This window comes from Amblyomma americanum, chromosome 4 (assembly GCF_052857255.1).
Source record: "Amblyomma americanum isolate KBUSLIRL-KWMA chromosome 4, ASM5285725v1, whole genome shotgun sequence".
Classification (NCBI taxonomy): domain Eukaryota; kingdom Metazoa; phylum Arthropoda; class Arachnida; order Ixodida; family Ixodidae; genus Amblyomma; species Amblyomma americanum.
The window spans coordinates 191,282,403-191,299,448 of record NC_135500.1 but is presented as its reverse complement, the minus strand read 5'-3'; the positions used below and the strand labels follow the sequence as shown (position 1 = coordinate 191,299,448).

Sequence of the window (17,046 nt, the reverse complement as noted above, 5' to 3'; positions counted from 1 at the left end):
ATACCAGTTTTTCAGGACAAAAAGAACACTGCAGTTCAACTCCATGTCCAGTCGAAAGACCTGAATGTTTGAGCCTTTCAAAAAGAAAGCACAACGTGCTAAAGAGAAAGAGAACCATGGAACATACAGCAAGCTCTTGGACAAAAGGAACTTTGAAAATTTTGTCATCTGTCACTGCATCAGTCAATGGAGATGAACAAAAATTTGTAAAGTCTGCACCAGTTTAAGCAGCACATAAGTACACTTGGACAACAAGGTGAATCTCATTGCCACATACATTAAAAATCAACCTAGCAGCTAACCAAAAGCACTGTGAACATACATTCATACTGTTTCAGTTAAAAGCTGTTTACCGCTTGCGTGACCTCAGTCCATCGGCAAGCCAAGGATGCTTTGTTTGGAAACCAGCCCTCCTAAACAGCATTTCTTCAATTACTTATTGATACTTAATAAATTTAAATTTACCCTGATGAGATAACCCACCTTTAGCTTTTTTCTTTCCTTTGGAGTCTTCTTCTTCAACTTCTTGTCATGCTTCCGCCTGCGCCGAACAAAGATAGCGTCAATGCTTACCGGATCACACGCACAGCAACCAACGAGCGTCAGACAACGTCTGACAGCTCGTCGCAGCTATTTACCTAGACTACGCATATCGCAGCATAACATCCGGATAGCGATCACGCAACAGGTACGAGGGCGAGGCAAGTCTGCCCGCTGAGCGGTCCACAAACCCGTCGCTTACCTCTCCAAAGGAAGCCGAAACATCTCATGGAACTCCCTCTGCAGCGCATCTTCACTCGTGTCAAACGAACAGGAGAGAGAGCGCTTCAGGGAACGCGCCTGGTACTTTGAGCTCGCGACGTGGGGTCCGCTGACGGCGACACAGGCCATCGCTGCGGCAGAGTAGGAAGGGGAACAGAATTAAAAAAAGGAGAGCTTGTCTGAACGCGTCCAGATGCGCGGTTTCAGGCGGGCGTCGCGCAAGAGGTGTGACCGCGAAGGAGGCTTCTCCTGCTGATGATGCTACTACGGCGACCGGCGCCTGCAGCGATGTTGGAACTCGCGCTGCTGCCTCCTCCGTTAGGCGCACCGCACGCGCGGGGGGCACGCCGCAGGGGCATGTTCCGCCGGCACCGAGTCTCTGGCGCGGGGCACCCCGGACGGATTCACAGCATCGCACGGCCAGTCACCAAGCGCTGCACAGAGCGAGTCGATTTACGCAGGTGAGGAGTCCAGAACCATCGCGCAGCTCGGCTAGGAAATGTAACAAAAATCAACAATGGCGCAGAGTTGCCCGATGCTGCTCGACTTGCGCCGTTGTCATGCAGTCTCTGTCGTTATTTTTTTTACATAATAACAATCAACAAAATTTTTATTAATAAAAATAAATTAAATGTGATGTTATTTTAATATTTTTTAAATAAAAGTTGCAATTACTGTAGTAGTCCTAATTTACAACACAACTTTTGTAAAATAATTGCAAAAAAATATTATAAAACACTTTATTTTATTTTATAACTATTTTACATTGTGCGTTCATTTGTTAGAGTATTTTGTTTTAGTATGCAATTACGACGTTAAGGGCGCTAGCCATTGTAAAACAACCGTAAACAGGAAATTGTCAAAGAAAATATCTATGATAATTGTAGGGGAAGTTCTTTGTTGTTTGAGGCCAGGACTGGAGTTTTGCGGACTAAGAAGTATAGAGTCAGGTACCAGGGGATAGACACTTTGTGCATTGCGTGCGGAGAGGAGGAGGAAACGGCTGAACACTTGATACTTTTCTGTAAAGGGCTTCACCCTACAGTGGAAGGCAGCGGGGCTGACTTACCCAAGGCATTGGGGTTTAGGGATAGTGAAGGGAAAGTGGATTTTATGAGGTTAGAAGTAACCAAGCGAAGGTTATCTGATTGGTGGCTAAAAGCAAGACAGGAGTAAAATTTCACAAGACATGGCTAGGTGGCTTGAGCCACCGCCCGATGTAAAGGGTTCAGCCGTATCCATCCATCCATCCATCCAACAAGGCATGTGTTATTGCTCATTTATCCAGTACAATTTTTTTTTGTCTTGTTGCAAAGTGATTCCTTCATCACTCCATCACTCCATGCAATTACTTGTTGCTTAGTGATCCCGTTCTTTCGGAGGTCGCCATTGGTTAAAACCAGTCACGCGAGAAGGCGGCCTTGGGATTGGACCGCGCTGGAGGGCGTTGGGGAGCGGCGGGCGCCCAAGGTGTCTCGCGAGGAGGCAGGGAGACTCGGACAAGTGGGAGGAGAGTCATTGAGAGAGGAGGAGTGCGCGGCGCGAGTCGCCAAGCGGTGGCTCGGCCAGCTCGGAGGCGGCGGTGGTGGTGTGGTACCCGTAGAGCCCCTCTCGACCATGGATGTCCGGTAGCTTACCGATGTGTGCCGGTAGTTGTTGCAGGTTTCATTTTTGTTATTTTTTGTCACCCCCGGTACCACCCATTACCCCTGCAAAAGCGTTGTAGAGTAGTACGAGCAGCGACCTGTAACAGGACCCCACCGGTGCGAGCGATTAAACGGTCGACGACTGCAGCTACCATGTCAACCGGGCAAGCAGGTAGGGCGGCCGTTCCTCCGCTTATCTTGCCGCTCATCTCCGGCGTAGCAGTCACCAGTGAAGTATGCTTTCCCAAGGCTATACGATCGCGATCTCGAGTTATTCCGCTCCTTGGATCCCCCAAACGCCGCGCTCATCAGAGCTGAGGATGTGTCATTGCGCAAGAGTGCATTTGTGCTGGGCGTTCCCGGTCTGCTGTCTTGAGAACGTTGCCTCTGTGCTACATGTTGCGCTTCGCTTGTGCTCTGCTCTGGCTGCCGCCATCTAGATGCAGTTTTTACTCTGCTGGAGTACTGTAGAGGGTGAAGATAATACCGGCCGTCAATATTTCAGTGTTCGACGAGCTGGTATGCCTTTTCAGTGTTTCAGTGCCGGATCACATCGTACGTTTACGTGCCGGCATATTTGTTATGCACACCAGTTTCAACGCGGTGCCAATACTTCTCTGGCCTGGATTTGGTGTCCTTGTATTGCGATATGCTCGGCGCGTAAATGCCTTCATAAGCACTAGACACTTGTCGCCGATAAATGTATCGGCAGTAGCTGCCAAGAGTTCTGTCGAGTGGACCAGCGTAAACAAATACGCGACCTACCTGGCCCCACAAGAAATATGAGACGTCCACTTGCCTACATGCTGTATGCATTTAGCTTTGCACAGGGAGGACTACGCGACGGCCTCGGGAGTAATTGGATGCTGAAAGTTAATGCTGGAAACGTCCACGTTTCTGATGATTTCATTCGTGCCTAACGCAGCATACTATTCAATCTGCGATACATATTGAATCCTGAGAAATTTTAGCGGTTTCTGTTATTCCTGCATCGTGCGTTGTGGGCAGTTTCTCGCACTTTCGTTTCTAATGTGGTGAAACTCTCTCTGCCTCCGGTAGAAGCACCAGCCGTGAATGATGCGGACGAATTGGCTGTCCAAGAGTTCTACAGGGACAAGAGTGTGCTCATCACGGGTGTGACAGGCTTCCTTGGTAAGGTATGCATTTGAATTTGGATCCCTTCTTTTCCTTTACTGCTAAACAGTGCACCTGCAACTTTGCTTTCTTACCCATAGTTCTTAGGTTGCATATGTTGACACAACAGAATGGTAATTAATGTATGCGATGATGTTTTCACAGCAAAGCGCTTTTTCAGAGGACATGTCTGAAGCCTGCTGCTAGCATAAAACTTTAGTTCTGCTTATTCATTATGCGTCAACAGTGCAAGGATGGGACTTAGATGGAAACAGGCAAGCACTGACTATCAACTGAATTTATTGAGGAAACAGTACACTCATATATACAGTGGGAAACAGTAACCAAGCAAGCATTTCAAAATGCAGCCAGAACAATTGTAGCTATATATGACAAGTGGGAGGCAAGACAGCTCACTTCTTTGTTAGACAAAATCACAGAGGGATGGCTAATGCATGTTAAAACTCTTATTCTGAATGTAAAAGCCTCTATGACTTCGTGGGTCAGCTTGTCTTTGTGTCGGAAAACTATATACAAGCATACATAGTACAAGTCTGGCAGCTGCACATTTTTTGCTACCAGTTTTTCTCTATAATTTTGCTTCCTGTCTTGAGTTAGTTCCGTGAAGTATAATTGTTCAAGGTATACGCTTCATCTGCTTGGTATCAAAGCATAGTTGCAGCATACATGTGAGCTATGGTAACAGTTAATGCTGCTGCAAGTGTTGTGGTCTGATCTGTTTATTGCACTTGATGGAAAACTCCTAACTACTGCTCATGGTGAAAGTAGTGTTGATGTTTTATATGAGGTGAGTCAGTATTACAAAATGGCAAAGCAGATGTGCAATGTCTATTGATTCAGTCACATCGGGTGCTGTCTTGGACTAATATTATGGTGGGACTAATAAAAAAAGAGCAAAAATAAGTGTCAGCCCGTGCCGTCTTGGACAATGAACAATCGACTACTGCAGTTTTTGAGGACTGTGATTCCCTTGACACAGTAAAAAGCTTTTCACGTCCACATTCTCTGATCCCGCCTGAGTTTAGTCAGAAAATGGTGAAGCAAGACATTCTTACAAATTTTTTCATTGGTGCACACTTATTTTTACATATTCCAATGCTGGGAAGCAATAAGTTCACTTGACAGTGAATGGATGTCAGAAAGATGCTTGTTTACCTAATCTGGGCAATTAAAGTGAGTGTGCAAAAGTTCATGGCGGTGATATCTCTTGAGTTATCGCAGTATGCTCACCATTTTGGGACAAGAATTCCGTAATACACATTTCCTCACTCCTGTCATTTCAGCTCTCACAGAAAACTTGGAGTGGATTTATCTGCAAGAAAAAGCATGCTACCACCATGCATGCTGCATTTTAATCAGTAAACTTCAAGGCTAGAGAGAGAACCTCCAGCATTGTTGATATGGTCACTCTGCCAAGAATCTGTGTTGATAATGCCTGGCTCTTTTGTAAGGTGTAGAGCGAAAGGATTGTCCCATGTACCCTTTATTCTGCAACAGTTTTAGATTAATCTTGAGTGATGTCAGCACTGATGCTGTGCCTCCACTTCTGCCTATTTGTTCTGCTAGTGTGGATGACATTCAGAAAGAATGCAGAATGGAAAGTGAAAGTGTTTGCACGCCTGCAACTGGAAGTAATTTCTTGGCACTTCATTTATTCATCCTTGGTAGGCATAATCACTGAGGTGGAGGGATGAATTTGAAGGAACTATGTATGGAGGGGGGCGACGTTTAAGTGAACTCATGTCAGGGGTCATTTTTAACTTCTGCATAGGTGAATGGCAGCACCTTGGAAAAGCATGCTATAATTGGGCAAAAACTAGTGAGCTGATCACAGCCCAAAACTCCTTGGATGTTTTAACAAGCATGCATAACCGCATAGACTGTCCTTCATGATTGCTTTTGGCATGTTTATGAAGTGGACCTTACACCATGTGGGCACTTTGCCATGATGTGGCTAGATTGAGGGAAAGACCTTCTCAAGGTCATGCATCTGAGGCAGTTCTTTCAAGCGAGCTTCTCTGTGTGACATAAATACCAAGAGTTGTTTAATATGTGAAATATTCTGGTGAATGTGCATAGATATATAGGTGTACAGCACTGATTTATTTTTACATCGGATTTCCTTGAAGATATTCCATATGTTTTATATAGACAATAGTGAGATATTTGAGTTTTAAATAAGGGTTTCAACTGTATATGGCACAACACAGTTGCCTTGAGGATGGCATATGAAGCTCCTCTCAGTAGCAACCAGTTAAAATGAGTACTAAATTTCAAAGGGAGAGCTTCTAGGAGCTATTTTCCCCAGAAATGAATTGAAGGATTTTGTTTGAAATAAAGAATTGAAGTTGCTTGGTTTAATGTTTCCTAGCAGCAACAGTAGCTGTTTTAAGTTTTCTTTACTGTATATAGGACACGCTCTGGATAATGCGAAGTTGGAGCTTTCCCAAGCGCATGCTTAGTTTTTTTTTGTTTTTGTTTGAGACACTGTTTGGCTAATGCCAGACTGTGGGGAATGTTGCCATTTCACAGCAGGAGCTATTCTGGTATCACCTGTCTACGGCTTTTAAACTTTATGAAGTAGGTTTGCAATGTATTTTTATATAGCTTCGTGTTAAGGCACAGGTGGCTGGAACAGGTATTGTAAGAGCCATCCGGCATCCTGCAATAGATGTATGCCCGACCAATGCTTCATTTTGCTTTCATGTCGCTTCTTATAATGGCACAGCTGTCAGCTGCGGTTATCGTTAAAACTACGAAGAGTTCTGTAGCAGTGCTCAGCTGTCATGCTTCTTACAACTTACGACCCTCTCTGAAAACGCCAATTTGAAGTTCGTTCAGGCGTGAAGGAACAGTTGTCAAGCTTGGTTACTACCCTTTGTTGTAACTACTAACATAAAAGTCCGTCTGGCCTTTTTTCTGACCTCTATTTTGCTTGCAGATTGCTTTCATTTCATTCTTGTCATATTTGTTTGACAAACTACTGACAAACAATTAGTAACAAATGCAAGTAGTGTCTTCTTTTTTCCTGTTAGTGTTTTCTTAATCGAAAGCTGCCTTCAACATTGGTTATTTATTATTACATGGTCAGAATTTTAAATTGTGCTTTGTGAGACTTTATTGCTTCCTCACTGTATTCTGAAAAGAAAAGGGAAAAAAAACTAACGTCTCTGAAAAATGTGAACATTTGATTTATTGAGTACCAACTGAGTTGCCCTTTGTTTCTTTGAATGCATGTAATTGGCACCTAGCAGTCAGATCGGGTTAACTGCTGAATGTTACGCAGTCTGTGTGGCCGTACAAAAGATAGGAAATGAGAACCTCACCAACAGTATTATTTACACAGACTCCCTCGATACACTCACAGCTCTGCACTCTAGAAATGCAGTGACTCCGATTCTTGGTGGCATCATACACAAGATAGTAACAGCCACAGATCGAGGACTAAACACAAACTTCTTCTGGGTTCCCAGTCATGTCGGAATAAAAGGCAACGAGAGAGCAGATGTCCTCACTGCTAAAGCGCATGGAAGGGAAATAAAAAAAGTAAATATACCTTTTAAGGATTGCATAAACTTAGTACGGCGTAAATTAAGAGAAAAATGGCAGTCGGCATGGAATTGCAAGTGAGTAATAAACTACTCTTGGTAAAGCCGGTTTTGGGTGAATTTAAATCATGTGTGCACCAGGAACGTTTTAAGGAAGTGATTTTATGCCGTCTCCGGTAGACCACACGCACCTTGCGCACAACTTTCTGCTAACAAATCAAGACAAACCTGTTTGCAAATGCAGAGATGATCTTACGGTTAATCACATTTTATTTTCATGTTGAAACTGGAAAAACTAAGAAAAAGAAGTACCTTACTCAATTTTATAATGAATGCATTCCTTTTCATCCATTTCTGCTCTTAGATGATAATTCCATTGTTAACATACCTGCCATTTTTAGCTTTTTAAAAGAAGCAGGGGTACTTGAAAAACTGTAAATTTTGAACCACTGGTTCGCTTTATTGCATGATGCACCTCAGCCACTTTCTCATTCCTGAGAAGAAGGCTGAAGCTCTTTATTTGATTGGTTGGGATCCTTGCCCAGCCAAGGATAGCCGCTGAGGCTACCTGACCTTTTGTGGGGTTTTTACCATTAGCCATTGCCATATTTCTTCTTCTCTGTTATTAATAGGCAGTACAATTTTTTTTAGGCCATCTACACCATCGACAATTTTTAATATTCCTAAACATTTTACAGAAAACCAATCCTATACATTGAGCTTGGCGCATGATGGCCTTAGCTGCCTATGTGCCATAAAACCCAACACAACACCAGTCAGATCAAGGTTTAGACTAACCCAAGCAACGCAAAATGTTGTCAAAGCGTTGTCTGAATAGGGTAGATTCAAATGCCATTCCATAACTGTGTGTAAATTTTGCTATCGCCTTTTTTGGTCGCCAGGTAACATTACACACTAATGTTAGTACAACATTTGGGTAACGTTGATGTGATTATTCTGACAGATTGTCAAGTGCATAAAATAACATTGCCACTTCATTTGTGTCAGCAGTTGGACAAAACACACGCACATCCTACATGAAAAAAATAATGATCCTCTGCATATTCTGCTAAGGTGAAGCACATAAAAACTTCCAAAGCAATTGATTGCAAGGTGCCTATTTTTTGACAGTGCATTAATGCACGTAATTAATACAGCAAGCATCTCTAAACACTCAATCCGTGTATAAAACACTGCGCCACAGAAACATTGTGCACCAGAAAATGCCATCGTGTTGCGCACTCATACACGAGAGTGACTTTCAGTGAGCTTATATATCCCCCACTTGAGGCCTTTGTTTTAGAGCCAGTAACAGTCTTCAGTTGAGCTAAGTTTTGTGCATTTTTGAACTTGTAATGGCAAAAGTTAGGAATACGAGTGAGCACGACTTTGTTGTTAATGCTTTTATTAAAAAAGAAATATTAGTCCTTGCTATCATGTTCATTACGCATTATTTATTTATTTATTTATTTCATAAATACTGCCGACTGCCCTTTGGCGGTCAGGGCAGGAGTGCACAAAGGAAAAAAATTACAAAGTGGTAACAACAAAATAACAGCGACAAAGGGCGATTACAGTACGGTCAAACGCTTTTTCGAAGTCAATGAAAATTAAATCTACCTGTCCATTATTGTCTAGTGACATCATAATTTCATTTGTGATATGAATAAGCTGCGTCACTGTCGACAAGCCTTGCTGAAACCCGTGCTGGCTTTCAATAAAAAAACCGCTTCCCTCTAGGAATGAACTTATGTGCTTGAAAATAAAATGTTCTAACACCTTACTGGACGTACATAACAAAGAAATTGGCCTGTAATTCTTCACGCAAAGCGTGTCTCCTGATTTGTGAATGGGTATCACCTTTGCTGTTTTCCAATCGCTTGGAATTTGTCCTGTCCTGAGACTTTCAGTAAAAATAATGAAAAGGTATTTAGCGCACCACTCAGCATATCTGTACAGAAAAGCGTTAGGAATATCGTCTGGTCCAGAGGATTTTTTTGTGTTCAACTGCAATAGAGCCGAAACAATACCCTCCTCGTTAATAATTAGGTCTGGCAGATTGAAATGGCTAGTTCGAGATTCGGAGACTGAGTTGCTGTTACTCAGGAATACAGAGGAAAAGTGCTCATTGAAGGCAGTCGCTAAGCAGAGGGAGTCGGTAACAACTGTGCTGTTAAGGAGAAGTTTGTTAACCGGGTCTTTTTTCTGTGACAGATGCCTCCAGAACTTTTGGGGGTCAGTTTTTAGAAAATTGTGCATCTTGACATTAAAAAAGTGGTACCGTGAAGATTTTATTTTTGAACACAGTTCAGCCCGAAGAGCCGGCAAAGCACCACCAACTTTATTGCTTGACCTTGATAAGCGCTTCACGCGACGTTTTAACTGTATGATCTCGCGTGTTAGCCAGGGACACGCCATTTTCAGCTTATGTTTAAGCGGCACGTACTTGTTGATACATTGATGAACCGTACTTTTGAATTCTAACCACAAGTCGTTCACACTTGTGCGCCCATCAGTGTATTTTTTAGCAAAGGATTCATACGTTAGTTCAAGCTGATCTAGAACGCTTTCATCCTGAGCATTGTTAAAGTCGCGAAACGCTTTTCCTTCCTGATGAACAATTACTGGTCGCATCAATTCGCTTTTAAAGAGCACCGCTTCATGGTCTGATATTCCGGGAAAGACATCTGTCGAAAAGCCCAATTGACTAACAGGGTCTGATATAAATACCAGGTCAAGAAGAGAACTCGTATTTGCTGTAATGCGCGTAGGTTTCTGAACAACCTGGTTTAAGTTATAATTAAAAGCTATGCTGAGCAAAGCATCCGAGTTAGCACACAAAGTTTGAGCGCACAGAGAATCCCAGTTGATGTTTGGCAAGTTAAAATCGCCGCATACGATAACATGGCTATAGCGCTTTGTATGTTCATTTAAAAAGTCGTGCAAGTTGTCCAGTACAGAAGTATCAGTATTCGGTGGTCGATAAATAACACCTATTAAAAGACTAAGCTGAAAAAGACGGAGAACAACCCAGACCATTTCAGTGTTGGTGTGATGCGGTATCAGCGTATAGTCGATGCCTTTCTTTATCAGAATAGCGACACCGCCCCCTCTTGAAGTGCGGTCGCGACGAACGATTTCGTATTGCTCGGATGTGATAACTGCATCATTCGGAATTGCATCATGAAGCCATGTTTCTGTTAGAACAGCGGCGTCAGGATCGTGTGTGAAGAGGAGGTTTTCAAGTTCGTCGAATTTATTTACTATGCAGACATTGTGCAGACATTATGCAAATGCATTCAGTAAAAATGCACGTTAATTCACAAGAAGGAGCCATTCCGAGCTCTATTTATATGTTGCTTTAGTATCTTCCAGTTACATTGCATTCACTGGGCACGAGAAGCGGCAGGATTCAATGAACTACATTACCTGTGCATTATTAGCCTTGCCGGTATTGTGTGACAAGTTTCTGTTTACAAATGTTGTCTAAACATGGACTCAGAAATTTTGGTGAGATGTTAGTACTCAATGTTGTTGCTATATATGCCCATAAATGTTGCTGTGGTGTAATTGTGAAGCATCATGCTAATGTACATTAGACAGTGTTGCAGCAGCATCACATTTTGTTACTCAATATTGTTTTTCATGGTAGTTGTTACCTACAGGCAATGTTGAGGCAACATTCTGCATTACTTGGGAATTGAGCCTGTGATGTGGCTATAGCCATATTAAAAGAAAGCTCTTGTCATTTGTTGTTGTATATTATCTGCTGTATATTATATTGTTGTTGTAGCCCTGATGACTTACTCAGACGTCACTTGGATGACAAGCCATTTAGTTTACCTCTAGCACTTGTTGAAATTTCAAACCAAAGATGCTGGGCTTACAGATTTCCAGTAATAGGTGTCTGCTTGTACTTCAGCAGAATGAGATATTAGGCTGCTGTCCTTTTACTGCATGGGTCTGAATCTGACGTTTGAAGCTTTTTTGTGCTGTACTTAGTTTTGGTGTGTCTTAGGCTGCCTTGGTTCTATCTCGTGCATTTTTCTTTTTGGACACGCTGTGCTTTCAAGAATAGTGGAGATATGAAAATTTATGCGTCCAGATTTCGGGAGCTGGCCGTTGTTGTTGTTTTTCTGTACTAATTAAACTATGTTTGATCCATTCATCCAGTAATTTACATGCTTTCTGAGAGCCGCCGCGGTGGCTCAGTGGTTATGGTGCTCGGCTGCTGACCCGTTAGATGAGGGTTCAATCCGAGCCGCTGCGGTCACATTTCGATGGAGGCAAAATACTAGAGGCCCATGTACTGTGCGATGTCAGTGCACTTTAAAGAAATCAAGGTGGTCGAAATTACCAGAGCCCTCCACTACGGCGTCCCTTGTAGCCTGAGTCGCTTCGGGACATTAAACCCCATAAACCAGCCACATGCTTTCTGAGTGCAGCAAAAGCAAAATTACTAGTCGCTCATTCTTAAGGTGCTGTGTGCTCGCTTATCAGTTTTTAAGAATATTGCACTTAACTACAGTATGAGTTATTCATATTATTATGGCATTATCGATACAGGTTGATACAGACTGGTAACGAAGCTATGCTAAGCAAATGTGATCCAACACATTTGCTTAGCATAGCTTCTTTAATTATTGCAAAGCAAAGCGATGAATTTGGGCATAGAAAGGCATCACAAAATTATTGAATAGCTTTCTTCACTCTGTAAAATGGCTGTTCTTAACACATTATGGCTCTTCTGCTCGTAGGCATGTACAGGTATTTTCTACATTTTTAGAGGGAAGGCAAAAGTTCATGGTAGCGCCACCCCTCTGTTCACCCCTGTGGAAATTTGGGTACAGTATGAGCTTGAGCTTCGTGCCCTTTCATTTCCAGATCCTCCTTGAGAAGCTGCTGCGTTCTTGCCCAGGCATCAAGCAGATCTTTTTGTTGATACGACCAAGGAAAGGATGCAAGTCAAAGGAACGACTGTCTTCACTGCTCAAAGCTGAGGTATAGCCATTTTTACTCACTGCTAAGGTTTGACCTTTTGTTGTCTGAAAGGCTTATAGTTATGCTTTGCTGTAAAAGCATGCTGTTGAGTTCCTGTGAAAAGAGTATACTCGTACGAAATTTCAAAGTTGTGATATCTATGTGGATCTGCCTTTGTGCACACGTTATGTATGTTATACAAAATGTGAATGCAAACACACAGGAAGAAGTAACACACAGGAAGTGCTAGATGTCTCACGAGTACAAGAAACTCCTTTCTAAACTGTCAACTTAAAAAAATGTTATGAGTGACAAACCAGGGAATATTTTATATGTTGAAGATATTGAGAAGTTATGAAGATTTATGGAGCATCGGGAGAAACCAGCCAGGATGAAAAGATCGTTTCACTGCTGTGTCTCATTTGCCACTCAGGATCAAGTGTGCGATAACCTTCAAGTGGTAGTAGATTCCGACTGTTTGCTTTTGCTGATAATGTCTGCGGCCATGCCAACTTGGGCATACCTTGACAACGGCCAGTGAGCATGCTTTGCGAAGCACGTGGGGGCTGACAGCAGGAACCTATGCCTTGGGCATTTTATATTTTGCGTAGTTCATTCACCATGAAGAAAAATTCTACAGTGAAGTTATAGCTGCTAAGATCATACCTTTAAAGGCTTTTTGTGTTGGTCTGGATATTTACTGCTGAGCAATTTTGTTACTTCTGCAGGGAGAGAGTTAGTTTTTCAGTACTGATTAAGCTGGGCAAAGGGGTCATAGTTGCGCAAATTGGCTGCCAGCATCACTGCATTACTTTCATCGCATGCCATACTGCTTTTCAGCAAGAATATGCTTGAGTTCTGAGGGACGCCGTCGAGCTCCTTATACAAAAGGCTCGTGAAGCATTTGCAATGTGGCCACGCATATGTGCTAGCTGTGTAGCATATGTTTTTGACTGCTAAATGAGAGAACTTGGGGCATGTGAATAGTTGCAGTTTTGAATACAAATCGAATGTGTTTGTTATTTGGTTCATATTCGATTTAGGTATTCTTGAATATTTGGCAGTGATCGAATAGTGCACTGGATTTCATAAATCTGACTCTGGTGAAAGCACAATATCTGTGCAGATTATCCGAACATCGGGTTTAAAGTATTGGCAAGCCATTATACAAAGGCGTCGCTTCGCTTTCTTCTCCGTCATCTATCGTGTGGACTGATCTTAAATGGACACTGTTAGGCTTGGATGCCATGTGAAATTCGACAAATTGGCTCTTCTACAAATGTAATCAGAACAAGATGGCTGACCACCCACTTTGAAAAATTGCAGCACGAACACTCGTGGTTTTTAGTGCATTAGCACTTATATTGGGCATTCCCCACATGTAGCCTTTGTGTGTTTGTCTGATTGTCTCTCTATGTTTTGTCTGATTGTCTCTGTCTGTTTGTTTGTTTGTTTGTTTGTTTGTTTGTTTGTTTGTTTGTTTGTCTGGTGCCAGCTTTGTGGTAGGCTGGTCACCTGCCTACTGGGTTGTGGGCAACGTACCGAGTTGTGTGTGTGTGTGTGTTGGGGGGGGGGGGGGGGGGGTTCTGTGGCAGGTGGCAGTTAAATTAATGATTGATCATGAGAGGTTGCTCGGGAACACAAGCCTCACCGATGGTAGCACCTGCCATCACAGGGCAGTTGTATGAGGACTCCCAGGGATCTATGAATGTAAAGTAGAAAATGACGAATTCTATATATATGGGCATTAACCCATAATCGCTATCCGAATAACTCCTCCTATGAATGCTGGATCTGAACACCGGAACCGCAGTGAAATCCGAACTGCTAGTGCGCCTAATTCGCATTGGACCGAACTACGCAAATCAACCATTTTTTTACATAACTCTCACACCCATGGCACTCATCTTGTTGCCTTCACAACTCTTCTAGTGTGAGCTCAGTCATCTCGTTTTGGTCAGGTGTCACCTGTAACTGTAAGCGTTCCTATAAAAATCCACCTATTGCGTGGCACACTGTAAGCCGCATACCTCTGATGTGCGCGTTAACGGCAGGTGTGGCAACAATAGGAAGGCTCCTGTCCCTAGACCAAAAAATTCCCTGGCAGCATAATTTGTTTCTGAGTTTCACCACCAGCCTACGTTGAAGGCAGCATTAGCCAGCCATCCAAACCCATCTGAGTGCCACTTTCAGACGCCAAGTGTCGCATCGCTGGTCTTTTTTTTTTTTTTTTTAGAACTAGCTTCCCCATTCCAATGGCAATGTGCATTGCACTGCATGCTCGTCATGGAGCCTCCACACAAAACTTTCCCGCAGTTTCGAATTTTCAGCAGTTTTTCTTTTTCTGGGAGTTGGGGAGAGGGGGGGGGGGGGGGGGGGGCATTTAATAACTTAATCCAGATAATCCAAGCATTCGTTCCAGTCCTTCAAAGTCCCCATTAATAGAGAGTTTTAGTTTCCCGTACGTAGAGCTCTTACGTGTGACCAGTGCGCATGCGCAGAACGCAAAGATTATGAGCGAGTCTCATGTACGTACGTGAGATTCGGATTTTTACGTTGCGGTCTTTGCGTTGCTTGCGTACGTAGCGTTGACAAACATGGCGGCACCCTGCCCGCCGCTTCACGGCGATAACAGCTTCGTCGCTAATCCCTCGAGGCGATATGGTGTTCTAAACTGCTGTATTCGCCTTCGATTTGCCCATTCTTACCCTCGCATAAGGTTTCAAGCGACAAATAGCTTTTATGTTTCAGACAGAAGGGTGATTTTTCAGCTGCTAAGCCTGACGAAGTAGCATTGGTCGTCGTCATAGCAACGGTCTCGCTATAAATGGCTTCGCTTAATGACTTGTCTTGGATGATTTTGGCTACAACCAGTGTCTGTGTTTCTTAGTAGATGGCGCTAGGCGTAACGCGCAGCGTGTTTCGCGTACGTGTAACTATAAGGGTTTCAAACGACCTGCGTGCAGGCTACGTAGACTTCTCACGTTTGCGTACGTGAACCCTCTACGTACGTGAAACTAAAACTGTCTAATGAGGCTTTACTACTTGTGCTCTTATATTTAGTTGCAGTATTTTGTTACTGATTTTGCATGACCACATTACAGGCTGCGCATTCTTATGCCATCTAATCAAGCAATATACATTTCTGGAAACATGTTTTTCTGTATGGTGCTAAGTCAGTCTAGTTTTTTATATTTCAGTAGCAAAGGCTGTGCACTATTTTGAAAAGAATTAAGGATGTTTGCCTATTTATCTTTTCTGAAATTTGTTTTCACACTGAACAGATATATCGTCTGATATTCAAAAGCATTTTTTTTCATATTCGTTTTTGATTCTGTTAGGAAATTTCAATATTCGCATACCCCTAGACAAAACATGCGGAGTGCGACCTTTATTTCGCCTGAGAGACTTCAGTGTTTAGCACATCGCTTGCATAAATATTTACTGAGGCAGCACTTTATTATTTCTTTAGTGCTTTGAGCATGTGCATCGTGAGCATGCTGAAGCACTGGAAAAGCTGGTCGCCATTGACGGAGACCTGACAGAGCCTGGGCTAGGTCTGCAGCCTGCCGACTATGAGCTTCTCACAAGGGAGGTGTCAGTGGTCTTCCATTCAGCAGCAACCATTAAGTTCAACGAAACACTTAGGTGAGTCCTGACTTACTCAAGCACAGACGGGGTCGCATTGAAATATCTGTGTTCAGATCTAAAAATGTGGTTAGTGGGTAAAATCTTTATAAGGGGTAATTGATACACGGCTGACAGTGTGGTGCAGCACAAATAAGGATGTGGAGAGCTAGCATCACAGGGTAACTTGCTTAGTGCATCGAACTGCCTATATACTTCAAATGCCTTGCGTTCACGCTATGGTTCAGGACATTGTCTACCCGAGTGGAAACCAGACATGCAGAAGGGAAGCTGCACGCCTTCTTTTAACATATCTGCAGGACACGGATCTTGTTTCTAAATGGTGACAGCAGGAACGGACTATGGCCTACTGTGATTGAATGTGTGTGTAGATGGTGTCTTCTGGAGTGGACTACGTTATACTGTGAGTGAATGTGTGTATGGATCGTGGCACTACAATGGCCTATGTTCTACTGTGACTGAATATGTGCGTAGATGGTGACTTCTGGAGTAGACTGTGTTCTGCTGTGAATGAATTTGTGCACAGATGGTGACTGCGGCAGTGGAATATGTACTATTATAAGTGACTGTGCACGTAGGGGTCCAGATCAGACAGGTTTTAGGTCATTATTAACATATAAGTGACGCTACGGTGGAGCAATTGCGGGCAGAATAAGCAAGGCTAATCCCACCTGTAGCGTACAACAACTCAACTCAGCTCAACTCATTTGAAGTTTCAGAACTGTGTGATCAATTTTGTACATATAACGCTGTGGTACTGGTGGTTGTAGCATATATTTAATACAGTGGTTTTTATGATTCTGAACCCTTTCACAGGCAAGCTGTAGAAATGAATATGGAAGGAACTAGGAGAGTGCTCAAGCTTTGTCATGAAATGAAAAACCTCAAGGTGAGCTCCTGTCTTGTTGCTATAGTTAGGCAGCACATTAGAGATGCTTGTATCTTTTGCTGTGTGATAAGTTTTTTGTTTTTCAATGGGGATGCAATAAAGCATGACTTAATCTGTTCATGCTCCATTACAATTGCTAAACGGGCGAGTTGGTTCATCATTGTTCATCCTACTGTTGCAGCTGCAGCTTCTCGAGCTGTATCAACTTTGTTGTTGCGCGGTTCCAAAAAATTGTGGTGGCTCATGCGAACACCTTTTTTACATTTTTATTTAATATCAGAATGACTTGGCTGTTCGTTTTTTTTTTATGTTCCAAGAGTTTAGCTTTTCATCATTCATGACACTTGCCTTTAAGAACTGGGTCATTCCACACCAAACTTTGTGCTTGACCCTCCCCGATTTCTTCCAGAAAATTTAT

At 42.9% G+C, this 17,046-nt stretch overlaps 2 protein-coding genes across 3 annotated transcripts in view; one reads left to right on the top strand and one right to left on the bottom strand.

Annotated features, from left to right (window-relative positions):
* The window catches only part of hiw (MYC binding protein highwire), a 132,454-nt gene extending 131,179 nt beyond the window's left edge, over positions 1–1,275 (bottom strand). The window contains exons 1-2 of one of the 2 annotated variants that reach the window (XM_077662670.1): positions 743–1,275; positions 484–541 (exon numbers count right to left, since the gene is read on the bottom strand). In XM_077662670.1, the coding sequence (XP_077518796.1) occupies positions 484–541; positions 743–891 (207 nt within the window). In that variant the 5' untranslated portion in view covers positions 892–1,275. The remainder of the gene's footprint in view (positions 1–483; positions 542–742) is intronic. The other variant, XM_077662669.1, reaches the window with a different exon arrangement.
* An 861-nt stretch (positions 1,276–2,136) lies between these two features.
* LOC144128888 (fatty acyl-CoA reductase 1-like) overlaps positions 2,137–17,046 on the top strand; it is a 40,246-nt gene continuing 25,336 nt past the window's right edge. The window contains exons 1-5 of the mRNA XM_077662668.1: positions 2,137–2,580; positions 3,468–3,565; positions 11,996–12,112; positions 15,564–15,739; positions 16,556–16,628. Coding sequence (XP_077518794.1) covers positions 2,562–2,580; positions 3,468–3,565; positions 11,996–12,112; positions 15,564–15,739; positions 16,556–16,628 — 483 coding nt within the window. The 5' untranslated portion in view covers positions 2,137–2,561. The remainder of the gene's footprint in view (positions 2,581–3,467; positions 3,566–11,995; positions 12,113–15,563; positions 15,740–16,555; positions 16,629–17,046) is intronic.